General features: G+C 43.2%; 1 protein-coding gene across 2 annotated transcripts in view; it reads right to left on the reverse strand.

Moving 5' to 3' along the window:
- Positions 1 to 4271: 4271 nt before the first annotated feature.
- TMEM87A (transmembrane protein 87A) overlaps positions 4272 to 27801 on the reverse strand; it is a 144347-nt gene continuing 120817 nt past the window's right edge. For both annotated transcript variants that reach the window (XM_077464842.1, XM_077464841.1), the window contains exons 19-20: positions 17449 to 17479; positions 4272 to 6403 (exon numbers count right to left, since the gene is read on the reverse strand). In XM_077464842.1, the coding sequence (XP_077320968.1) occupies positions 6362 to 6403; positions 17449 to 17479 (73 nt within the window). In that variant the 3' untranslated portion in view covers positions 4272 to 6361. The remainder of the gene's footprint in view (positions 6404 to 17448; positions 17480 to 27801) is intronic.

The following is a 27801-nucleotide window of genomic DNA, read 5'->3' on the forward strand; positions in this document are numbered from 1 at the left end:
TGGGATACATGCACATAATTTACCATCCGGCTGACCCTAGCTGTTAGGGGTTAGGCAGACCTATGTACTGTATACCTCTTGAACACGCTGCCTTCAATGACGACGTGCCATGCTTCTGTTGGGAAGATATGTTGTTCTCAGTTTTGGGGGGGCTGGCGGGGGATGTTTTGTTTTACGGTTTATTATAACAATGCATGTATGACACAATCACTCGACTCAACTTAACTCTGCTCTTAGTGGGTACTCTAACTTATGGCATTCTGTTGGCTGCCTTTGCTCCATCTGGGTTGATGCTGCTCCTTGAGTCCCTCCCTTTACTGCTGTACAAGATGGCTGAATGGCATCTCTTACTGTAATCTCTTCAAACACCCGAGGCCTTAATTCTCCTGTGAAACGGTCATTGGTATTCCAATTCTTGAGGACTTATAACCTTCATATCTGTGTCCTCCAGGAGACCAACTTGGTGGGGAAAGACCCTTAGTCCAAAAAAACGCTGGGTGTGTCACTAGTACCACTCAAGCTATTTTGCCAGAGATGCCAGTGTCCTGGTACGCAAATCCCTACCCTTTGCACTCTAGACCCAGATGGACGCTACGCAATGGTGGAATGTTTAGAAATTGTGCTGGTGGGTTTGTACATACCTCCTCCTGTTTCAACTAGGTTGCTTCAGAAGATAGGCTCTCTCATTGCCAAGTATGCTAAAACGTTATTCTAATGGGGGATTTTAATATGCCATTTAATCCTGAGCTGGACCACTTTGCCTCTAAGGGAGGTTCTACTTCGGACCTCTCTGGATGGGTAGAGGCCTACGGGCTGACAGATCTGTGGAGGCGGAGGCACCCCTCTACAGGTCCATTATGTGCCACTCTATCACCTATAAGACTCAATCCCGCATAGATCTGATGTATGCGGCAGGCTCCATTTTGCCCAGGGTCCAACAGGTTTCTATTCAGCCGAGGGGGACCTCTGACCATCCACTGATTCTTCAGTTGTCCCTGGAGGGAACTCCCTCGGATAGATTGTGGAGACTGTCAAGATTCTGGATCTCTGACCCTGGGGTGGATTCAGAGTTTCACCAACAGATGCTTACATTTAACCCGGGGTCTGCCTCAGAGGTGGTGGTTTGGGATGCCTTTGAGGCTTTCTCCAGGGGCCACTACCAGACACTCATGGGGGGGCTTGTAGGCAGCTGAAGGGCTGATGGACTGGCTGCTTCCTTGGAGCAACAGTATACCCAGACTAAAGACCAGGAGCTCCACGATCAGGAACTACTACTCTGAACTTTACTCTACCCGGGTAGACTATTCTATGGAAGACCTTCACATATACCTCTCTGATGTTAACTTCCCTGTCCTGACTTTGACCTATAGGGATCAGCTCGACTCCCCTATTACCCTTACTGGATATGAAAAAGAGGTTTGCATCATCTAGACGACTATGCTGCCTGTGCGTCCCATCCCAAAAAAGCATTGTTGAAAACAGGTTCCTCAAAGGGTGGGACTTGAAAACGGACGTCAGGCAGTGTTGTAGTATAAAAGTAACAAAGTTTATTGTGCAATACATAAATTACTTCATGCAAAACATGAAACGAATGATAAAACCATATGTAGGGAAAAAGATGGAAAAAAAACAGCTATAGGAGGACGGAGTGCTGGCAGCAAGATGTCCAACGCATTTCAAATGCACAAATGGTGCGGATCTTCCTCAGGGACCATGCGGCCTTAGCCACTCCAAAAGCTGCGACTCCCAAACATAAAATGATTCCACCAGCAGCTGAAAAACACACTCAATTACTCGGACTGACGTATCAGGTTAGGCCACAAACATGAGCGCCACCCCCCGTATTCCGGACCAATCCATGCTTCCAAAGTTGCTCATAGATGCTAGAAAAAAACTACAAAGAATGCTGTCCTGCTTAATACAGCAATACTTTATTTAGAAAAGAATGGGTATATCATTTAACCCCTGGTGGAAAAAATCAACCAAAACGGAGTGCCCATCTTCTATAATGGAACAGTGTCCATAGAGCGTCAGATGAAAAAACACCTCATGATCTTGTCTTGTGGGTAATAGCCTTATTAACCATCTGGGTGTGGCAGCAGCCGGGTGGCCGTTTATAAAACCAACTCAACAATATCCCCTCATACCTCCCTCTGGCTTAACCAAAGACTCTCACATTTCTATACGCTCCCAGACCCCCAACTATGGGCATCTAAGGTGATTACAGCCCTCAAACATATTTTTGTGGACGGCTCAGTTTCCTCCTTTTTGGTACTAAGGGATATATGTGCTCTTCCCGCCTCAACGACCTTCAGATGCCATCAACTTTGACACGCGGCGCATGCCCAATTCCCCGTCCCTCTAACTCTCCAGACTGACTCAGTGGAATGACTGCTGATCTCCAGAATTCTAGACAAGCCTCTCTCCCTCCCTTTACTTTTACCTCTCCTTGGCCCACATGACCTCTCTGGCAAAAGCGTATGATAAATGGAAGGCGGAGATCCCAGAATTGACTGAAGGAGGATTGAGAGGACTCGGTGGGTGGCTACATTAATACTATTTCTGCAAAGGGCCGCTTCATCCAATTTAAATTTCTTCACCGAGCCTATTATACCCCTGTGAAACTAGCCAGCATCTACTCTGAGATAAGTCCCCTCTGCTCCAGGTGCCGGTCCTTCCTGGGTACATTCTTCTACATGATATGGACATGCCCTTTGATCTGTCCCTTTTGGGAGAGTGTAATTGAGGTCCCGGGTGCCTTTGAAGACTGGTCACTGGGCCTGAACCCTGCCTTGGCGCTACTTGGCAGTATGGAGGATGTTGAAGCCTCTAGGCACGTGAAGTTATTTCTCTTTTACGCCCTGTACTACGCTAGAAGAGAGATTCTTCTCGGGTGGAAGTAACCTACACCGCCTATGCTTAACGTGGAAAACTACGATTAACTTGGTCTTACCACTGTATAAACTGACCTATGAGAGCAGGAATTGTCCTAAAAAATTTGATAAGGTCTGGTCTCAATGGATCGATGTACATGGCTCGGAGCCTTAGGGTATATTGAGATGTCCTATATGATATCCTCACGTTTTACATCCTAATTTTGTAATGTAATTTTTGATACTCCTACGAATTGATCCTCACTCCACCTTCCCTTCCCTCCACCTTAAGGTATGATGGTGGTTGCGAATGTTGTTATGCACAATCTGCCTATAGCTATGTATTTACTATGACCCTCATTACCAGGTTCACTTGATCTACTGTCTCTATTTTTGACCTTAAGTATGTATCTATTGTCTGTGCACTGTGCCTATATTAAATGTCTACATTTTGAATAAAACCTATTTGTTAAAAAATATAAAATTGGTAACTTGTAGAAATTTTTTAAGTGTGAACGCCAGAGTAAGAGCAATAATTCTAACACTAGTTCTTCTCTGTAACCTCTAACTTTAAACTGGTATTTTATAGAAATTTTTAAACTGTCGGCTATGGAGACTTTTAAGTAGTGTAATATTAAAGCATGACATGTTGGGTATTTATTTACTCGGGTAACATCAGCTTTCATATTTTACAAAAACATTGGGTGTATTTAAAAAAAAAAATGGTGTTTGATAAAAAATAAAAAAATAAAAATAGCTGCACAAAAAACGCGTGACATAAAAAATTGCGACTATTTTATTCTGTAAGTCCTCTGCTAAAAATAAAAAAAATAAAATGTAGATGTATATTATATACATACAAATAATGTGAAATAATGTGTGGGTGTTCTAAGTGATTTTCTTGCAAAAACACAGATATATATGCACACACACATATACATTATATATATATATATATATATATATATATATATATATATATATATATATATATATATATGTGGTTATAATTGGCCCGGTAGGCAAGTGGTAATAGAACATTTCAAAACTACATTTCAGCCACTGGAGACACCTGTGATCATATTTATCAACAGTTAAAAACAGCAAAACAGCAAAGGTACTAAAGAAAACAAGCAAACCAATTTTGACTGGGGCAGGGGATAAACCCAATGTCTGTGGCTTCTACACCAGACTTCCCCAATCAACTGATCTCAGGGAAAATAGCAACAGGCCAAACTGGATAATTTGTAACAACATTTTCCCAACACTGGTTCTAAAAGTATCAGGCTGCGCTCCCCTTTCTGACTGTATAGACAAGTCTGCACACTCGGGCTACCATGTCTGGGTTATTAGCGAAAACTTGTAAATCTGATTAACAAAAACAATTGAGCAGCAAGACACATTTTAAGTTATTTATTCTTATAAAAAGGACAAATACATTTTACTTAGAAAGCACAAACATTTCAATCAAACAGCAAATGACAAAAAAGAAAAAGTAATTGCATACAATGAAATTGCTGCACAGTCCACCTGATGTTCTGGAACTCTCTATCACACTATATAAATAAAACCTCTCTGACTGAGCACAATGAGCTGCTTACTATATGGTCCAGTGTTTGACACTTGTTTGTTTTCAGGTAAGGGATCTGAGAACTGCCAGTGAAGTGTTAGAGAACAACAGAGGTCACAAAGCAAATTGCTAGGTCCTTCTGTAAATAACTAAAATTACCTGTGTGAAAAGCCTCAGATGAAAGCAGCCATTCTTCAAATTCTGGACTGCAAAATACTTGCAGAACAGGGGCGTTCCTTTTATTGAATCCAAATAGGTTTCGTTTCACAGCTTTGAACTAGTATATGGTCTGAAAGTCACAGAATGGCTTGTCATGCAATTTGCTTTGTGAAAAGTTTGCTTTAAAATCTGGCCCGGGATTTTAATGGTCTATGGCCGGCTTTAAAAGGACATCCGCTGTTACCACATCTGATTAAAGAACAATCTTTGTCTCCCTTTAACCAATCAGTTTATCACTTTCCTGTTGCTAGGGAAGGTTCTATAAACAAATGTGCAGCTGACTAGCTTCTACCTGTTCTTCAGTAGCACCTATCATACATGAGGCCCAATGCATTAACCTGAGTGGATCAGAAAATTTCCAAATACTAAGAGTTGTCAAATTGACTAATTTGGCAATGGGTAAGCACCCAATAAGCATTTGACACTCAAGCTGTTCCTGATCCTCTCTCTTTTATGATGATTAACAAGTGTACAAAAAGCAGAAAAGGGAAATTTCCTATCATAAAAGCTTAGCTTTCTTCCTTGCTCTGACTTGCTCAGCTATGACATGCCGAGGAGGAAAAACAGCTACACACAGAGTATATCCCATCAATTATTACTGGTCACTGACAGTGGGACACACAAACTCGTTTTTTACAGAAAGGGTTGTCAGTTTTACATTAGGCCATTTTAAAAAGAACTGACATAATTGAAGTGTGTTTTTATCTGGGTAAGGAGAATATGGACACTGCTACAATCCACTGCATCCAAACAATTATTTTGTATTATTCTGCCTGCCCAAATAAATGCTGAAATCCGATCGGTAGTTCCGAGTACCTGCACTCCGCTACTCTTGCCCTGTTTTTTTTAACCTAGAAGACAATGTTATTGTTTATATATTGACATTTAAAACCATACCTGCTTTTCTGAAGACCAGATCCACAGATTTAATACCAGTGATGCAAAAGATCCTTTGCCACATTCAGGTTTAAACCATATACATAATAAACTGCTGCTCCAGAGTTTACGGTGGGAACACTGTCTTAATGTCATGCACATGCTCTTCAATTACTGTGCTCACAGTTTTCCCATTACTAAAAAAGATCTTTGTAAACTCAATCAATGCTCATGGCGTTACTGGATAAACTGGACAACAGCTCCATCGGCCTGTAAATCATATTTCTACTTCATATAAAAACGAAAAAAATCTAACTTAGAACAAAAGCTTAAGCATTGGTTTGTAAACAAAATTTCCCAGAATAAAGCACAATAAAATACTATTGTCCCAAACTGCTTTCACCCCAATCAGTCAACCACCTAAACGTAGAGACAGCAATGCATGCCTCTTTATTTATTTTCATTAAATAACATAAGCAAAACTAAAGTGCAGGATCGTCCATAGCCCACCGCTGACCAGAAGGGCTCAGATCACTCTTACTGGAGTTTGATGTCAATTCTATGTGAAACTCCTTAGAATATTAGGACACTGAGTGAAATACTTCTTATTGTAAAGTCCTGCATGAGGGGCAATATATGATTTTGGGGAATGTTCTTGACCTTTCTTATATTAGGTTTTGAAGGATGGATTCATTTGGAGGTAAGGCTTTGTCTTTGAGAGTAATCTCTTTACTTTCCAATAGCAGGGCAAATGATTGGAAGCAATCAGCATTCTTCATTCCTCACTCATTTAGTGCACCCTGTTTCTTTGACCTCGTCATCTTCACTCCATTTTGGATCTTTCAAAATGTGTTATCATTCGTTCCTGTTAAAGAAAAAAAAAAATGTGATTTATAATGTATATATCAATACTCTTTAACCACTTTCTTACTGGGCACCTAAACCCTCCTCCTGCTCACAAATAGAGCTTTCTTTTGGTGGTATTTGATCACCTCTGGGTTTTTTATTTTTTGTTAAAAAAGGATTGAATAAAAAAAATTACAAAACCGTTTCATATCTTATTAATACATTTTGCAAACAGGTCATTTTTCTTCTTCTATGATGGGCACCGATAGGCTGCATTTATGGGCACTAATAGGCAGCACTGGTGGGCACAGAGGTGGAACTGATCGGCACTGCTAGGTGGCACTGATTGTCACAGTTAGCGGGCATTGATAGGTGGCACTCGTGGGCATTGATAGGTGGCAGTGTGGCTGGCACTAATTGGTGGGTACATATGTGGCGGCTTTGCCTCTCCCTGCTTGGGACTGATGTCCCTTCAACAGAAGCCGGTGATCGGCTTTATTTTCGCCTCATGCTGTTAGCGTGAGAAAAAAAGAAAAACCACGATTACCGATCCTCTGTTTATATCACGTGATCAGCTGTCGGCTGACAGCTGATCACGTGGTAACGGGTCCGGATCGATGACTCGGGTGATCCCAGCACGGGGCTCGGCCAGCTTGCAAAGGGTAGGGCGTCTATTGACGTCCTCCCGGCAAAGCAGATTTGCGCTGTAGCCGTCATCTGGCTATAGCGTGGATCTGAAGGAGTTAACACAGCACTAAAAGAAAACTTAATAGAATCCTGGAGATCTTACCCCAAAAACAAATATTTAGTTGCAAGTGAAAGTGAATTGTGGCCCAAATGTAGAGTGCTGCTCTATTCAAAAGATATCCTGCAGCTGCATATACAGTGCTCAGCATAAATAAGTAGACTCCTTTTGAAAAGTAAGATTTTAATCAATACCTCCATGAACAAATCCCAAAATGTTTGACAAAACAGGGCTTTATAGAACATTTGTTTAGCTTCATTACATGAAAATAAGGTTAATAATATAACTTAAATTATAAAATCTTCAGTTTTATTCAAATTAGTTGAGGAAAAAATGAATACACCCCACAACAAAAACTACTTCATTTTTTCTACAGTCATTAAACTCTCCATCATGTTATCCTATGTGTCCATGCACACATAGGTTGTTATCAAGAGTTTTGGGCAGTGGAGTTTTTGAGCAGTAAAAATACCACAAAAATAGTGGGTTCTGAGAGACGTTTTCAGCTGTAAAAATGCTCTAAAGCTGAGAAACGTCAATAAACATTCAAAAATGTCGCTCACCAGCGTTTAACGTTTTTGATCCTTGAAAAACAAAACAAAAAACAAGCTAATAAACGTTAAAAACAATATTGCAAAAACATTGAAGAAAGTTGAAAAACACTCACTGCAAAGCTACTGATGTTTTTATAACGTTACTTTAATGTCCAGTGTGCATGAGGCCTCATTGGGGTGTATTCTTTTTTGCATTTTGTCAAGAATGAATTTGTTAGGAAAAATACTTTTTTGTGTGTGCAAATTAATAAATCTGCTCACTGCTCTTCATCTTAAAATGCTATACATAGGAGAATGAACACTTTCTTCATATGAGCTCAGACTTGCTGTACAGTCATGCCTGCAGTGCTTTAATCAACCTTCAATCAAAATGATAAAAGCATGCATTTTAAAGAAACACTGGGCTTCCATTCATATATGAAAATTCCAGCTACCTGGCTGTCATGCAGGGCCTGAAGCGTTATTGTTTTTGAGTCAGTAATGGCCTGTGTAGATGAGCTTTTGTATGCTCCAGAATTGATTCTCTCTCCATACATTTCTATGGTGGTACAAAAACAATCTGATGCAGGTCAACTGCTCCTGCAATGAATTCTGAATGATCCCAGCAATGTCTCAAACATGTAAAAAAAAAAAAAAAAAACATTCTGCACTTGCCTATTACAGCCCGCACACACAGGTACTAGATACATGGAGATGAGGATTTCTGACTTTACCTGCTGTGATTTGATTAAACATATTAAAAGCAGAGGCAGCCAAGTAATGAGCAAAGTTAAAAGGGAATCATCAATGGCAGGCTACATACTGTATTTCTCCCATGGTATTAGTTTTGAATGAAGTTATAAGCTAAGCCTGAAGCAAGATCAGTATAGAGCCTTATTCGCTTTGAGAACTCAATGTTTTATATTTTCCAAATACTTGTTCAGAATGACATACCATTGCTATCCTGCTAAGGGTTTTAAAAAAAAAAAAAAAATCACACAAATCTCCAGGAAAAATAAGTCTAATGTTTCTAGAAAAAAAAAGATCTGACTGGAGAAAAAAAAATGTTTTGCAATTCACAAATATCTAGATGGTAATTCTAGCATAGGGAGAAAATATTCAGTCCTAGTCTCTTAAAACATATGGCCATGCAATGAAGTTAGATGAGAAACGGTTTAACTTTAAAATGTGTAAGGGATGCTTTACTGTTCGAGCGGTAAGGAGATGGAATCCCCTTCCACAGTTGGTGGTGTCAGCAGGGTGTGTCCATAATTTAAAAAAACTTTGGGAAACTTAGCAAACCAACATACAGGGATATGGGGAATGGTATTGACATACACAGGTTGAACTGGATGGACTGGTGTTTTTATTCAACCTTAAGGCTCCATGCACACTGGAGCTCATAAACTGCAGTTTATTGGAGTTTGGGCGTTTTTTTTAAAAGCCCATAAACTCCACTCTATGTTAGCCTATGTGTCCATGCACACATGGACGTTTTTCAGCTTTAATGAGCAGTGGAGTTTATGGGCTTTTTCTGAACGCCAGAAATTCGCGTTCAAAGTGCCGTTTTTCACCGCCAAAAAACTACAAACGCTGATAAACGCTTATAAACGCTCAAACGCGCGTTAATTAGTGTTCGGCATTCTATTTTTTCAATGCATTGTGGGAGTTTGGAATGTACTGTGGGAGTTTTGGAGTGTCCTCTGTGTATTTTTATTGAAAACGCCCATAAACGCTCAAACGCTAGTACAAAACGCTGTTAAAAGCAAGTTTTTCAACCAGCGTTTTCTGCCAGCAATCTGGCGTCCAGAAAAAGCTTTTATGAGCTCCAGTGTGCATGGAGCCTAACAAATATGTAACTATATATGCTATACTGAAAGCTACTCCTCTGAAGGGTAATCTCTGAAATCTGCAGAGAAACCAACAATTCCAGGACTGTCAGTCTCTTTAACCCCCCGCACGTGTGCAGTATCTCCACCTGCCGACACCTACATTACTGCAGAATGCACTGAGGTCAGTAGAAGGGACCATCAAGCAAAGTGTTGGACACAAGAAAACACTCACAGAAGTGTGAGTTTATCAGCAGACTGAGTAAAGATTTCTCTTCAACAGATCGACAGTTGCTGGTAAGGCAGCAGGAAAGAAAAAAAATTCACGTTCTTCATTTGCAGGGATAGCTGTGAGGCCATTGCTCAACATTGTTGCTCTAAAGTGGTTCTAAAGACTTGTGCCTGAGTTGGACACATCACACCCCAGACACCCTCTGCGCAATTGCGGCGGGATCTGGTGGTGTCGGACACAAAGGAGACAGCAAGACTTTGCTCCAATACAGACGCATCTGGGACATTGTCATAAACAAACTAGGGATTCCCCCTACTTGGCATAATAAGTTTCTACCACACCTCCTATGGATCCCTGACCCAGGAGTCTGGGGATCTTGAGGAAGCTTTTACTTACACCACCTACTCTCAAATGGGGAACTGAAACATTTCAACGCCTTATGTAATGAATTTACATTCCCGAATTTTTTTTTTTTTTTTTCAGTTCCTACTGATCCGCCATGCCATACAGTCCCAGTTTCCTCAGTCCCCCCACAACCTGCCTATAATGCCCTCATGGCAGTGGTTAAAAGGTACAGACCCGCAGAAACTGATCTCCACCTTCTACAATATGCTCATTACACCGTCATCCACCAAAATTAGCATATAATCTTAAATCTTGATGGGAGAGGGAGGTGGGCCAGATGGAAGATGAAGAATGGACTGACGTACTAGATTCCTGCAAAGCAGTGTCCCCTAAGCTATCCAATAGGCTATCTTAAATTTTTATCTTGCACCGCACCTATCTCACCCCCCTCAGGATTGAAAAAAAGCCCCTCCGCCTGCCACCTCTACCACACAGAATCAGGCACGTTCTTTCACCTCATATAGGCATGCACCCTAATATAGGGATTCTGAAAGCAGGTAGTGGACTTTCTACATGACACCATAGGCTCTCCACTCACCCTAGACCCGAAGCACTGTATACTGGGGATAGTCCAAGACCAAGACGTTGATTTACCAAGATATTGCTCCATGAAACCTTATTTTCAGCCAGGAAAACCCTGGCTAAACAATGGATGAGACCAACCCCCCCTAACTGATATGAAGGTTGATGTGAACCGCACCCAGCATTACTAAAAATTTGTATATAAACAGGGGGGGGTGACCAGAAAAAAAATCTGGGACAGGTGGTTCTCAGACTCTGACACCTGCACTGACCCAACAGCCTAATTTCCTTTGGAATGGAAGGCTACCAAATATAATAACATTACCACACTGTCATCTATAAGCACCGTATCTGCATAATGATTATTCCTGTTTTGTGATTAACACACACTGCTATGACTTTTTTTTTTATTTTTTTATATACGTATGAATCCTGTATTGCCACAAAGTAACATGCACGTGTAAATTGTTTAATAAAACGGGTTGAAAAAGAAAAAAAAAGAAAATAAAAAAAGGGGGGGGGGGGGGGGGGTTCTAAAGACAAAACATTTTTTACCTTAATGCATTCCCTCTGTTAAGGTAAAAAAAATGTTCCAGTAGTATCACACCCTTCCCTCCCAAAATACTTACCAGAGTCCTCACTTGATCCAACGCTGTGCCTGTCTGCAGCAGTCCTCTCCTCTCTCCTTGCTCTCATAGGACACAAAGGTAGCAGTAGGAGCCAAATCCTGCGAGCAGAGAGCAGGGGGCAGGGCCGAGCCACGCTGTGTGTCAATAGATGCACACAGCCTGTCTCAGGAGAGTGCCCCCATAGCACAGAACTTGCTATGGGGGCACACTCAGCAGAGAAGAGGATAGCACTGACAGGGAACCCAGAAGAGGAGGTATGGGGTGGCTCTGTGCATTACCACTGCACAGAGCAGGTAAGTAGAACATGTTTATTATTTTAGCTAAAAAAAAAAAAATTGACTTTAGAACCACTTTAACGCTTGGGCCTCTTTCACAACATGTGCAGAGGTGTTAGTTTTTCTGCAAGGGCACAAATAAAACAATTGTTTTTTATGTGCCCGATTCACACAACAACACCCTAAAGGAGTTGTACAGGCAGGAAGTTTTTCATCTTAATGCATTCTATGCATTAGGATAAAAAACCTTTGTGTGTAGCAGCCACCCCAGCACCCCCAATTACTTACCTGAGCCCCATCTCTCTCCAGCCATGTCCAACGATGTCCATGAATGTCTAAGCCACCCGAGACACTCCTCCTGAAAGGCTGAGACACAGCAGTGGCGCCATTGGCTCCTGCGGCTTTCAAAGTCAGCCAATCAGGGGAGAGAGAGGGCGGGGACAGGTCTGGCCTTAGTGTCTGTGACTCAGCTCCAGCTATCCCATAGGAAGCTGCTGACTATGGGGGCACTCAATAGGAGGGAGGGGCCAGGAGCAGCAAACGAAGACCCATGAATAGGAGGATCCGGACTGCACCGTGCAAAACCAACTTCACAGAGGAGGCAAGTATAAAATGTTTGTTATTTAAAAAAATAACAAAAAACAAGACTTTACAATCACTTTAAAAGCACTGCTGAGTAGACAAACTCAAATTCGTGAACTTAAAGCGGAAGTAAACCCTGCTATCCTTTACAGCCAAGGAAGCTGCCATCTTAGGCTCAAAATTTGAATGAACGGACTTGACCACACACGATGAGCAGACAGTCCGCTGAAAGCGTGCGTGATGACGTGTACAGCACGTACGACAGGACTAGAAAAACGACGTCCTATACACTGCAATGCAACCTTCGGCCGTGTAAATCCTTTCTGAGCATGCGCCATACTTAGTCCGTCCAACTTGCCTACACACGAGCGGACTGTCCGCTGAAACCAAGTTTGGACGGACAAAACCAAGTTTTTTTAACGGACAAAATTACGGAAATTCCGTAAGACTTTGTTCGTCAGACAGTCCGCTGAAAAAGTCAGCTGAAGCCCACACACGAGCGGATTGTCCGCTGAAACACGGTTCAGCGGACTAAGTTGGACAGACAATCCGCCCGTGTGTACGCGGCCTTAGCCTCTGTTTGATCTGCAGTTACCATCATTCTGCACATCAACAATCAGTTTCCACACCAGCCATTTGATTTGACAGTTTCATGGTTTGACAGTTTGTTTGAGAGAAAAAGCAAAAGGTCACAGTTATTAGTCATTGAATGTGTCTGTTTTGGGAAAAGGTAACATCAAAGGGTTTAGTTCTGCTTTAAAGAGGGAGTCCGCCGAAAACAAAATTATTAAAAGCCAGCAGCTACAAATACTGCAGCTGCTGACTTTTAATAAATGGACACTTACCTTTCCTGGAGTCGAGCCATGTCGGCAGCCGAAGCCGAACAATCACTTGGCTCTCGGCTGCTGTCGGCGCCATTCTCGGTAAGGGAATCAGGAAGTGAAGTGTTGCACCTTCACTTTCCGGTTTCGTACTGCGCATGCGCGAGTCGCGCAGCGCAATGAGAATGGTTGGCGCCGTCTCTGGGACCCGTGTGTGTCCCAGCAGACAGCGCGGCGGGACAGGAAGAGGCATAGACTTCCTTGGGAGTCTATGCCCGGAAGTGGGTGCACATACCTGTCTTAGACAGGTATCTGCACCCCCTCCCCCCTGAAAGGTGTCAAATGTGACACTGGGGGGGGGGGGGGGGGGGGCTCGGAAAAGCAGAGGTTCAATTTTTGTGTGAACCTCCGCTTTAAGTGCATATTTTCTCAACTGTATTTTATAATGCTGGAGAATACAGGAGGTGATTGCAGCCATATTATTGCAATTAACTGCCCACAATACTTTGTATTAAATTTGCACCAACATTTAGTTTTCAGGATAAGCTTTTAGGGACTTCACTTCTTGATCCAAACAAAACTGCTACACAAACATTTAGCAAAAAAAAATAAAAACTCAACAACTCCTCCCAAAAAACAAAAAACAAACCAAAAAAAAACAAAAACACACACAAACAGCAATGGTAATTAAAATAGTATTAAACACTCTGTTTAACACACTGAGCACAATAAACATTTATCCGCAAATGTATCACAATTCTTATGTTAACACATGCAGTTTGCAACTTTCAATATCGTTGGCTCCTGCCTTCTTAGTACTGCTTCCCTGAATATCCAGTCTGAAAGAGTTAATCGTGCACAGTGCAGTCACTAGACCAAGGATATGCAATTAGCGGACCTCCGGCTATTGCAGAACTACAAGTCCCATGAGGCATAGCAAGACACTGACAGCCAAAAGCATAAAACCCAGAGGCAGAGGCATGATGGGACTGATAGTTTTGCAAGAGCTGGAGATCCGCTAATTGCATATCCTTGCACTAGACTGTCTGCTAAGCTTGGAGAAGGGAAGAGAAGGGAAGAGGAGGTAAGAGGAACAAAGGAGTCGCTTGCTATGGGGCTGTGTGTTTTTATTGATGAACACAGTGTAGGGCAAATGCAAGGGTGGCTCCATGGGACGCTTTAAGAGAACAGCGCCACCCCGGAAAAGCGGCAATTGCAGCAGCTTAAACAGAGACAAAGGTAAGGATTAATAGATAAAGAAGCCGTTTACTCAGTAAGAGATTTAATTACCTTAAATTAGGATAGTTGGTAAGATAGGGATAGGAGTGAGCTATGGAATGGGAGGGGGCATAAGAGTCACAGAGGTGAGAACGGTCACAAAACTGTTAGGATAGTGATTTAGAAAATTCACACATATAATATATAAAATATTATATGTGTGAATATAATAATATATTATCCTCTAGTCAGACAAAATGATCTATCATAGTTCAAAAGTTTTCCTTTCTAGATATTTTTTTCTAGATCCATTTAAGATCAAACTACAGGTATGCAGTAATCATCTTATGTTTCCCTATAGTGCGTTTATGTAAATTCATTATTTTTTGTAATTTCTGTCCCGTTTTGCCATTACAACATCCTTATTTTCATTTGTTGAATTAAAGGAGGCACACCAACCACATTACTGGAGGTACAGCTGTATGATCCTGTAATATTATTATAATACTTTAGTGTGCGTGACACCTTTTGATGGGTTGATGTGACTGCACCTTTGCAGTCTTTGTCGTTGCAAGGTTTTGTTACCTTATTTGTATCCCTGCAATCAAAATTATGTGTCAAATTATGTCTGAGGTTGAGTGGTTGCCTGAAGGCCAGCATTGGGAGTTGTTGGAATATTGCTCATAGAGTTTCATCCTGTTATGGAGGGTTGAATCTCTATCTTTCTTATCCCTTCTAGTGTTGGATTGTATGTGGCTACTAGAGAGGTACTTTTTCTTTTTGTATTGAAGGAGGTTTTCAAGGCAATGTTTACTCTTGTAATGATGGTTTTGTTCCCGTGATCCTGGAAGAATTCTGCTAGTATTGTGCAATGTTTGGGTCTTCTGGCTCAGAGCAAATGTGGTGGTGTCTAGTGACCTGGTTGTGGTTGATGACTCTTTTAGTGCTTTGGGAGTGCAAGTTAGAACAGTGTAGATCAGACTTTCTCAACTTTTTCAACACAGAGGAACCCTTGAAATAACTTTCTGGTCTCAGAGTACCCCTGCTAAAATTGATTATATCTACAACTCATGATACATTAGTGTGATGGTCAGTGGGAGGACTGCTCCTTATCCTAACACATGTGGTCATTGGAAAGAATTTCACCCGTTCAGATAGCTAAAAAGATATTTTTTGTTGGTGGGAACCTATCCTGAGATGCAAAAATTGGTCATTGCTTAAGGAACCCCTAGAGTCCTTTGGAGGAACTCTAGTTGAGAAACCATGACCATGGTATAAACCATTACATTAATCAGTGGGCTCCCGCCTCCTCATCTTAACAACTACCCCAGTTTAATTGCATTTGCTGTGTACAGTATTTTTTCTCAGCCAAAACCTGTGTGCGTTCGTACTGTTTGGACCAAGAAGAAGGGAGCAAGCTGAAACAGTTCAAATACAAGCACAAACAGGGTACTAGAACTGGATTTTCGAAGTGTCACTGAAACTGTCTCTAGTTACACTGGTTCCTGTTGAGCAGCACTCCACAAAACAGGGACCAAATAAAACTACACTATTATTTACTGCTTCAAACCTTTCAGGAGGACATGTTATGCATAGGTGTGCGCACAGGGTGTGTCGGATGTGCCTGGGCACACCCTAATCACCTAGTGCACATTAGCATTATCGCTCTGTGTAGCAGCGGGGAAATGGGAAAGATCTCCCTTTCACCGGCTGTGTCGTAAGAGAAGTACTTACGCGCTTCTCTTTCACTGTGGTGGCAGGGAGGTCAATGTGCCAGGGCAATATATACAGTATATAGACACACGCACACGCATGTGTGTTTGAGCTTTGGGGTTCACACCCTAATGCAATAGGCTGCGACGTTATGTCAGTGTTTGCGAATGCAGCAAAGGAGTCCGGGTTCAGTATCAAACTGGACAGGTTTGTCTCCTAGTACAGGGATCCCCTGGCAGACCCTAGCTTAAATTTAAGAGGTCTACTTCCCACATGGAAGGTAACTTTTACCATAGGAAATGCTCAGGGGGACAAATCCTGACCTGTAGGCAAATTGGCTCGGGCCCTTAATGTATTTGGTTCTTAGTACCATCAAGCTTTCCATTCTGTAAGACCATTGGTGCAAGGTGTCTCCCCTTGTGGGATCTTAATTTAACTCTCTTCAGAGCTATGATCATAGTTACATAGTAGGGGAGGTCGAAAAAAAGACAGAAGTTCAACCTATGTGTGTGATTATATGTCTGGTGCTTATGTAACAGTTTTTTTAAACTACCGATGCTGCCCTGCTGAAACCACTGCCTGTGGAAGGGAATTCCACATCGTTGCCGCTATTACAGTAAAGAATCCTCTACGCAGTTTAAGGTTAAACTTCTTTTCTTCTAATTTTAATGAGTGGCCACATGTCTTGTTAAACTCCCTTCCGCAAAAAAGTTGTATCCCTATTGTGGGGTCACCCATATGGCATTTGTAAATTTAAATCATATCCCCTCTCAAGCATCTCTTCTCGAGGGAGAGAATAAGTTCAGTGCTCGCAACCTTTCCTCATAACTAATGTCCTCCAGGCCCTTTACTAGTTTTTTTGCCCTTCTTTGTACTCGCTCCATTTCCAGTACATCCTTCCTGAGGACTGGTGCCCAGAACTGGACAGCATACTCCAGGTGAGGCCAGACCAAAGTCTTGTAGAGTGGGAGAATTATCGTTTTATACCTGGAGTTAATCACTTTTTTAATGCATGCCAATATTCTGTTTGCTTTGTTAGCAGCAGCTTGGCATTGCAGGCCATTACTGAGCCTATCATCTACAAGGAGCCCCAGGTCCTTTTCCATCCTAGATTCCCCCAGAGGTTCTCCCCCAATGTATAGATTGCATTCATATTTTTGTGACCCAAATGCATTATTTTACATTTTTCTACATTAAACCTCATTTGCCATGTAGTTGCCCACCCCATTAATCATGCTGTTGGTGCTGCTTTTTTACAGAGCCGAGGAATGCTGGGAGTATAGTATAGGTTAATCTATCTGGTCAAAATTATAAATATTTATTGGGTAATCTAAAGTTTCTCTCCCTCTCTATTATAGATATATTTATATTTTGGATCAACTAAATTTTTTTAAAATAAACTTGTGCTAATTAAATTTCCCAAACAGTTAATGTGCTTTATGAAATCTGATTCGTGCTTCTCTACTTGTATAGAGACTGTTGAATGACTCAGTAATGGCTGAGCACATGACAATCATGAGTTCTGCTTTGTGGGCATAAATATAACCGAAAAATACTGACCTCATCTGAATCCAGTAATGCTGGAAGAGCCCTGAAATAGGAAACAGAAAAATTACATTACATTCATTATTTTCAGTGTGGAATGTGTAAATGGAAAATGTAAGGCATTTAAAGGGACAAGGTTTGTTAAAAGTTACAAAAAAAAAATATTTGCACACAAAATACCATGCTGCTAGCTTGCCAAAAATAGGAGAAAATTACAGACTCTACCTACTTGTGCCAGAAAGAAAATGAAAGACATACAGTATGACAGTGACGGGACAAGCCAGGTCAACCAGTGCCCAGGGCGAAGATGCCAAATTTGGTGGCCAGTGGAGGGGTTTAACGTTTAAGTGACTGTAAAGTTTTTTTTTTCTGTTTTTTTTTCTGTTTTTTTTTTAAATAACAAACATGTTATACTTACCTGCTCTGTTTAGTGGTTTTGCACAGGGCAGCCCAGATCCTCCTCTTATCGGGTCTCTCTTCGCTGCTCAGGCTCCTCCCTCCTGCCGAGAGCCCCTAGAGCAAGCAGCTTGCTATGGGGGCACTCCAGCTGAGCTGCAGCTCTGTGTTGTCCATTCAGACACGCAGCAGCTGTTCGGCCCTGCCTCCTCTCTCCCGATTGGCTAAATTACTTTGACAGCTGCAGGAGCCAATGGTGGCACTGCTTCAGCCAATCAGGAGGGAGAGTCAGGGATGGCCAAGGGACTCGTGGAAATCGCTGGACAGAGATGGGGCTCGGATAACTATTAGGGTGTGCTGGGGAGGCTGCTGCACACAAAAGGCCTTTTATCTTAATGAATAGAATGCATTAAGATAAAAAATGATTCATGGCCTCTCCCTCACGATCGCTCCAGGCGAATGAGAAGCTTCCTCTGCTTCTGTAATGTGAACAGAAGCAGAGGGTGATGTCATCTCTCCTCGTGCAGCCCTTTCATTCCGGCACCTGAGGAGAGAAGACATCACAGTAATTCTGCACCAACACTACACTGACACTAGCACACATAGGCACCAAACCCCCACCCCAATCATGCCCCCTGTCACAGTGACACCAATAGCAGTTTTTATGTTTTTACTGATTACTGCATTGGTGTTATTTGTGACTGTTATAAGTGTTAGGGCAGTTAGTGGTAGGCCCCTATAGGTTTAGGATACCCCCTACCCCCCCCCTAATAAAGGTTTAACCCCTTGATCACCCACTAGTTAACCCTTTCATCCCCTGTCGCCAGTGTCACTAAGCAATCTATTTTCTGAATGCTGGATTAGTGTCACAGGTGACGCTAGTTAGTCAGAAAGGTATTTAGGTTTACCGTCAGCTTTTTATAGCGCCAGGTACCCCCATATACTACTTAATAAAGGTAACCCCCTGATTGCCCCCTAGCTAACCCTTTCACCAGCGATCACCATATAAGTGTTACGAGTGATGCTGGTTAGTTAGTTTGTTTTTTATACCCGCCGTTCATTATCCAATAAAGGTTTAACCCCCTGATCGCCTGGCGGGTGATATCAGTTAGGTTTTAGGGTCAGTTAAGGTCTTCATCGCCCCAGGCAGCATCAGGTTAGTGCCAGTACCTCTAACACCCAGGCATGCAGCATACACTTCCCTTAGTGGTATAGTATCTGAACGGATCAATATCTGATCAGATCTATACTAGCGTCCCCAGCAGTTTAGGGTTCCCAAAAACGCAGTGTTAGCGGGATCAGCCCAGATACCTGTTAGCAGCTGCATTTTGCCCCTCCGCCATGCCCAGCCTACCCAAGTGCAGTATCAAATCGATCACTGTCACTTACAAAACACTAAACACATAACTGCATCATTCGCAGAGTCAGGCCTTATCCCTGTGATCGCTAACAGTTTTTTTGGTAGCGTTTGATAGAGTTGCTGACAGCCTAGGAGATTTTTTACCTGCAATTCTCACTAGCAGTAAATTTAGAGCCCAAAATGGCAAATCAAAAGGTACACTAGTGAAGCGGCCTACATGTTTCTGAGCATGACAGATAGTGAAGAGGAAGTCACTCATCTGTCAGATTCAGGCTCAGAATACGATCCTGTAGACAGCAGCGGCTCCATGACAGATAGCTCTGACGATGGAGTTGTGGTCCCTGCCAAGGTCAGGCGTACCAGACCCCAATATTCTTCTGCTGCTGATGTGCAAGAAAAAGTGTGTTTATTTATTTCAATTGGCTTTGCTGAATGCTCAGGTGCTATACAGAGCTTCAGGACAGACTGGATCCTTCCTTAAATTCCAGGAAGAGATCATCAGAGCCCTTCTGTTTCCAGACGTTGCTCCACATCACCTTCCCAAATTAAATGCAGTAAGCTGGCTGCATGAGAAGCATTTTCTGTATGTCCTCCCGAGTACCCCTACCCAACGAGCCCCCCCAAAGATTATGCCGTGTCTGCAGCAGTGTGGATATAGGCGTGACACCAGCTATTATTGTCCCTTCTGTCCTGACAATCTTGGTCTCTGCATTTGTGAATGTTTTGAATGCTACCATACACTAGTTGAGTATTAGTGTAGGGTACAGCACTGCACAGACTAGGGCACACTTTCACAGGGTCTCCCAAGATGCCATCGCATTTTGAGAGACCCGAAACTGGAACCGTTAGAGTTACAACCGTTACAGTTACCAAAAAAAAGTGTAAAAAAAAACAACACAAAAAATATATATATAAAATAAACAAAAATAGTTGTCGTTTTATTGTTCTCTCTCTATTGTTCTGCTCTTTTTTACTGTATTCTATTCTGCAATGTTTTATTGTTATTATGTTTTATCATGTTTGCTTTTCAGACATGTTTTTTTTTATATTTACTGTCTACTGTGTTTTAATGTTAACCATTTTTTTGTTTTCAGGTACGCCATTCAGCTGCAGAGTGGATTTATTTATTTTGACAGCAACAGCGTTTGCTCCCATGATACATAAAGCCGTGACTCCAGCGCTGTAGAGGGGGATTTCACCACCACAGTTAACCACTTCAATACCGGGCACTTAAACACCTTCCTGCCCAGACCAATTTTGAGCTTTCAGCGCTGTCGCACTTTGAATGACAATTGCGCGGTCATGCTACACTGTACCCAAATGAAATTTTTATCATTTTTTTCCCACAAATAGAGCTTTCTTTTGGTGGTATTTGATCACCTCTGCGGTTTTTATTTTTTGCTAAACAAATAAAAAAATACCGAAAATTTTGAAAAAAAAAATGTTTTTTTTTTTTGTTTCAGTTTCAAAACTTTGCAAATAAGTAAGTTTTCTCCTTCACTGATGGGCACTGATGGGGTTACACTGATGGGCAATGATAAGGCGGCACTGATGGACACTGATATGTGGCACTGATAGGCGGCACTGATGGGTGGCACTGATGGGCGACAAGGATGGGCACTGATAGGTGGCACAAATTGGCACGGATTGGCATGGATAGGTGGCACAGGTGGGCATGGGTTAGGCGGCACAGGTGGGCATGGGTAGGCGGCACAGGTGGGCATGGGTAGGCGGCACAGGTGGGCATGGGTAGGCGGCACAGGTGGGCATGGGTAGGCACTGATAGGCGGCACAGATGGGAACTGATAGGCGGCATTGTATTATAATATATTGTACTAATGGATGCCAATCAGTGCCAATCAATAATGCATGCCAATCAGTGATGCCCATTGTGGGCACTGATTGGCATCCATTATGGGCACTGATTGGCATCCATTCTGGCACTGATTGGAATCCCTGGTGGTCTAGGGTGGCATACCTTGTCCTTGGCATCCCTGGTGGTCTGGTGGCGTCCCTGGTGGTCCAGTGTGGGCATCCTCGGGGGGGCTGTGCTGATAATCGATCAGCACAGACCCCCCCGTCAGAGGAGCAGCCGATCGGCTCTCCTCTACTCGCGTCTGACAGACGCGAGTGAGGAAAAGCAGATCACCGGCTTTTCCTATTTACACTGTGATCAGCCGTGATTGGACACGGCTGATCACGTGGTAAAGAGTCTCCGTCGGAGACTCTTTACCGAGATCGTAGTTTCCGGGTGTCAGACTGACACCCCGCAACAACGATCGCCGCGATGCGCGCCCCCAGGGGCGTGCAGCGGCTCATAATCCTGATCACGTCATATGACGTCCGGTCAGGATTATGCAACCACTTTGCCGCCGTCTATTTGCTATAGGGCGGGCGGCAAGTGGTTAAAAACAAAATGGTGCATGTATGCCCATCATGAGAAGTGGGTGGATGAAGGGAGGTATTCTAATGGTGGGCATACCCACTGATCAATCTCTTTTTTTCCGTTCATCCCACAGACTGCATAAAAAAAAAAAAGAAAAGAAAAAAAGATTACAATATATGCCCAACAAAGACCAGCAACGTACTGGTATGTTGCTGGACTTTAAGTGGCTATACCAGAATGATGCCTGTGGGTTTAAATATCATCTTGGTATCATTCTTTTCAGCCAGTGGTCGGCTTTCATGTAAAAGCAATCCTAGTGGCTAATTTTGGATATCTCTGGCTCTCTTGTCCTAACAGGGAACCCGAGAATGCAGCCGTTGGTTTCGCCAGCTGACCATAGAGCTGATCAGAGACCAGAATGCCTCCAATCATCTATATGGCCTAAGAAACGGGAAGCTACGAGCATTTCATGACTTAGATTTCGCCAGATGTAAACGCCGCCATTGAGAAAGCATTTTATCACACCAATCTTGGTGTGGTCAGATGCTTTGAGGGCAGAGGAGAGATCTAGAGACTAATAGACCCCAATTTTTTCAAAAAAGAGAGTACCTGTCACTACCGATCGCTATCATAGGGGATATGTACATTCCCTGAGATAACAATAAAAAAAAAAAAAAAAAAAAAATGAAAGGAACAATATAAAAATAAAAAAAAGCAAAATAAATAATAATAATAAAAAAGCACCCCTGTCCCATCCTGCTCTTGCCCAGATGGCACAACCCCCCCCCCCCCCTCAAATGGCCCAATTTTGGAAAGAAGACACCCCAAGCTATTTTCCGAGAGGTATGGTGAGTATTTTGCAGAGCTTTTTGTCACAAAGCTTTGAAAATTTAAAAAAGAAAAAAAAATGTTTTTTTTTCCTTTCTTCAGTTTCAAAAACAAATTGCAAAAGAGTTGCAAAATACTCACCATGCCTCTCAGCAAATAGCTTGGGGTGTCTAGTTTCCAAAATTAGTTCATTTGGGGGGTTGCCATCTTGGCATTTTACGGCCTTCAAAACCGAGATAGGTAGTGAGGAGTGAAATCAAAAATGTACGCCCTTAGAAATCCTGAAGATGGTGATTGGTTTTCGGGACCCTGTACGCGGCTAGGCTCCCAAAAAGTCCCACACATGTGGTATCCCCGTACTCAGAAGCAGCAAAATGTATTTTGGGGTGTGATTCCACATATGCCCATACATTTACCAGATTCTAAGTTGCGGCCTTGCAGATCTGAGCCATAAAGGCCTAAAATGCACCGCCTAAGGAGCACTAACAGCCCTGGTGGAGTGCGCTTTAACATGAAAAGGAGGAATTTTCTTCTTTAGACCATAAGCTGGACAAATTCATTTGGAAATAGTAGATTTTGATGCTGCTTGTCATCTTTTAGGACCTGAGCGGTCTCCTTTAAATATTCTTTGACCGATCTTACTACATCAAGGGAATGTAGTGCCTTCTCTTCCCTAGATCAAGGCTCTGGGACAAAAGAAGGCAGAATAATATCCTGGTTCAAATGAAAACCTGTCACCACCTTCGGTAAGAATTCAGGATGAGGCCGCAATACCACCTTATCCTTATGCATGATCAAATATGTCTCTTTACAAGACAGAGCCTCCAATTCCGATACTCTTCTGGCAGAGGATATGGCAACTCAAAAAGACAATTTTTCCTGTCAAAATAACCAAGGGAATTTCCCATATAGGCTCAAAAGGCTGATTCTGTAAAGCCGAAAAGACTAAATTCGAATCCCAAGGATTTAGAGGTGCCCTGACAGGAGGATTAATTTGTGTTACCCCCTGAATAAAACTACGCACCAGAGAGAGAGAAGCAAGAGGCTGTTGGAAAAATACTGATAAGGCCGAGACCTGGTCCTTGATAGTACTCAAGGCCAGCTTCATTTCCAATCCCATTTGCAGGAATTCAAGGATCCTACCTATGACATACTTCCTGGGGTGCCAACCCCTGGATCCACACCAGGAAACATATGCCTTTCAGACTCTATAGTAAATGAGAGGGATAACCCACGGTCCTTTAGAATGTGGGTTTCAATACCCAAACCATTAAATTTAGAGTTTGTAAGGTAGGATGGAATACCGGACCTTGAGCGAGAAGGTCTGGCCACAATGGCAGGATCCAAGGGACTCCTACCGCCATTTTTATGATCTCGGCAAACCAAGATCTTCTTTGCCACACTGGGGCCACCAGAATCACCTCCTTCCATTACCTGCTTAATCCTGCGGAGAAGGCGTGGAAGTAGCAGAACCGGAGGAAATGCATAGATCAGTGAAAACTAATCCCATAAGAAGTCCAAGGCGTCTGTTCCGCACGCTAGTGGATCTCTAGTCCTTGACACAAAGTTGTCGACTTTGATGTTGAATCTGGACGCAAAGAGATCCACGTCCGAAATACCCCATCTTTGACAGATCGACAGAAAGATGTCAGGGTGAAGGGACCATTCTCCCAGAAAAAATTGTTGGCGACTTAAGTAGTCCGCCTGCCAATTTTCTATCCCTGGAATGAAAATCGCTGATAGGCACGGAAGGTTGCTTTCTGCCCAAGCTAGAACATGATTCACCTCTTTTTTTGGGCTGCGCGACTTCTCGTGCCGCCCTGGTTATTGATGTAGGCCACAGCCGTGGCATTGTCGGATTGAATCCTGACAGAACAATTCCATAGCCTGAGCGTCCAGGACTCTCTAGAATGTTGATGGACAAAGTCCTTTCTGACTTGGATCATTTCCCCTGGACTGAAGCTTCTTCCAGGACTGGTCCCCAGACTAGAAGGCCAGCATCCGTTGTTAGCACTTTCCAGGATACTGGTAAAAAGGATTTCCCCTTTGGAGGTTGCTGGATATCAACCACCAATTGAGGCTCTGACGCACCTCGGGGGATAAGTGCACTGGAAAGTCCAAAGCCTGAACCTTCTTGTTCCAGGCCGACAGAATAGTGTTTTGGAGCAGTCTTGAATGAAACTGCACATAAGGTATGGCCACCATCCTCCCTAACAATTTCATGCACAGCCGAACGAAGGATTTCTCTTTACATTGACAAGTTTAATCAGTTCTTTTATGGAGCTGATTCTTGCCTGGGGTAGGAATACCTTATTTGAACAGTATCTATGACCAGCCCCAAGTACTATAATCTCCTTGATGGTTTTAAGGAGGATTTTTCTAGGTTGAGGATCCAACCTAGGAATTCCAGGTAGCTTACAGCTGAGATTGAACTTTGGTTTAGACCAGAGTGATTGATCTACTAAAAGCAGATCGTCTAAATAGGCAAGGACAGTTATGCCCGGAGCCCTTAACCTGGCTAAAGGAGGTGCCAGGATCTTTGTGAACACACGCAGTGCGGTGGCTAGACCGAATGGCAGAGCCACAAACTGAAAATGATGATTTTCTACCTCGAAGCGTAGAAATTTCTGATGAGCGGGAAATATCGGCACGTGGAGATATGCTTCCTTCATATCGATCGATGTCAAAAACTCCCCTCCTTGCAAAATGGAAACAACCGATCGGATTGACTCCATGTGAAAGGACTGGATATTTAAGTGCCGGTTTAGATCTTTGAGATCTAGAATGGGTCTTACCTCCCTCTTTGGTATTTAAACCGTGAAAAGGTTTGAATAAAACCCTGAACCCTGTTCCTCTAAGGGAACCTCTTTTGGCCCTGGGACTGCCCTTGAGGTCTCTCTCTTGAACCTGATGGTGGAGGCCATCGAGACTGTCTAGAGACAAATGCTCCTGGCACTGGAGAGGAAGCACGCTTAAAGGAGAAACGTTTAAACTTCTTCCTTACCTATAAAAGAGAACTTTTCCCCATTAGAGATCCTTTGGATATATTTATCTAGCTCATCTCCTAATAACTGTTCACCATGAAATGGCAAACTGGCCAAGAGCTTCTTACACGGTGCTTCAGTTGACCAATTTTTCAGCCGCGGGACTTTGCGTGTATGCACTAGTCCTAGCATAAGCCTTGAGGCTTGAATGATAGAATCTTTCATAACATCCACCATAAAACATAGTGCATCTGATACGCCAGCCCATTGCTGGGCTGCTGACCAGGAAGAATCTTAAAGCGGGATTCCACCCTAAAGTGGAACCTCCGCTGATCGGAACCCCCCCCCCCCCTCCGGTGTCACAATTGACACCTTTCAGGGGGGGGGGGGTGGAGATACCTGTCAAAGACAGGTATTTTCACCCACTTCCGGGCATAGACTCCCACGGGAGTCTACGCCATTTCCTGCCCTGCCGCGCTGTCTGCTGGGACACACACGGGTCCCAGTGACAGCGCAGAGATTTCCTATTGCGCGGCGCAGCTCGCGCATGCGCAGTAGGGAACCGGGAAGTGAAGCCGCTTCGCTTTACTTCCTGATTCCCTCACCTCGAATGGCGGTGGCAGCAGCCGAGGCCCGAGCGGTCGATCGGCCTCGGCTGCCGACATCGCTGGAACCCGGGACAGGTGAGTGTCCATTTATTAAAAGTCAGCAGCTGTAGTATTTATAGCTGCTGGCCTTTAATATTTTTTTTTGGGCGGAATCCCTCTTTAAGTTTCTCCACAAAACTGATCCTTTATGGACTGAGATACACGAATTGCTGCAAGAACCGGCTGCGCTGCTGAACTTGCCAGAGACATGTTGTTCTTAAAAAGAAATTCCAACTTTTTATCTGTTGGAATCTTTAACATCTGCGCATTGTTTACCGGACAAGTGAGATTTTTATTCACCGAGGAGATTGCAGCATCAATTGCTGGAACCCCTTTTCTTATAGAATTCCTCCTCCATAGGACACAGTGTAGAAAACTTTTTTGGAGGAAAAAAAAAACGGCTTAACCGGGTGTTCCCCTTTCCGAATATATCAGCTTTTTTTAACCACGAATGGATAGGAAAAGCATCCCCAGATGGGGGAGGCTTTAGTGATCCCAAACCAGAGGTGGGCTCATCAACAGACTGCGCTACAGGCAGCAAAAAGGTTGAGCGAACCAATTTAGTAGGGGAGTGTACCAGCAAACTCTTGTGAGAACTACTCCCTCTATATTAGGATCCTCGGAAAAGGAGATATTAGCATCTTCCAGATCTTTTGGAAGACCTTCCTGATCTCCTGCCCCTTGTATCTCAGGATGAGGGTCCTGAGCACTGGATGGGGATCTGCTATGTTTGGGCCCACTATGGAGAGTGATCATAGCATCAATCTTCTTTTTCCAAACTAGAAATGGTAGAAGAAAAAACCTCCTGTGTGATATATATAGGGGCTGAAGTGTCCAGCGCTGCTGCAACACCAGTCTCCCCTGACGGCTCACTCTGACCGGCCGCATCACTCTCAGAGGAGGATGACATTCTTTTGGACATGGATTTAGGTTGTAAAACAATCAAACCCCTAGAACCCTTTGAGGAGTTCCTGGTCCCTCTTCCACTCATAGCCTGATGCACAAAGCAGAGGCACTACCAGAAAGAAAACAAACACTGCTAGGCTATAGTCCAGCAATAAAATGCTGCTATCAATGCCCAAACTGAAGCAGAAATAATGTGTCAAGGGAAATGCCTGTGTCACCAAACCTGAAGTAGTGCCACCTCTTTGCTCTCGTGTACCTTCACAGCCAGCAGCAGCACTCAGTGTGCTATTAAAAGCTTCCTCCACATGCACCTGGCGTTGGAGAACGCCAACGTCATTTGCCCTGCCCCCCTGTGTTGCCTACGGCTCCACCCCCATTTATTAAAAGGAGGGGTTTTCCTGCGCAAGCGGTGGACTACAGGTATCTTCAGACCCATAGCTACCATGGCGGGGGGGGGGGGGCAGGGTTTACAAAAAAACGCAGAGCGTTTGCTGGAATCCCAGCATAGCAAATCCCCCCCTTTTGCTTATCGGTGGATCTGCTGCTTTGACAGGAGGAGAAGGAGTAAGTGATCGGCTCCTGACACAGCACGGTTTCCAGCATGAGGTGGTGAGTGCTCAATACAGCCCCCAATGGTGACACATAGGCATTATTTACTTAAAGGAGACATTCATAAGAAAATTCAAAGATATTTCTTAGAAAACTCCACTTACCTTCCCACCGCAGGGTTTTCTGTGGTAAAGCAACAGACCCAATCTTCACCCTTCATGGTGGGCTTCATAAACCTTCAGGACCAGGGGAACCTAGAGGTAACCCACAATCCTGGACGAGCAACAGCACCCTGCCAGTAAAACTTTTTGG

Source organism: Lithobates pipiens, unplaced genomic scaffold, assembly GCF_037356315.1.
Source record: "Lithobates pipiens isolate NorthernLeopardFrog02 unplaced genomic scaffold, aLitPip1_a1.2 Scaffold_30, whole genome shotgun sequence".
NCBI lineage: Eukaryota > Metazoa > Chordata > Amphibia > Anura > Ranidae > Lithobates > Lithobates pipiens.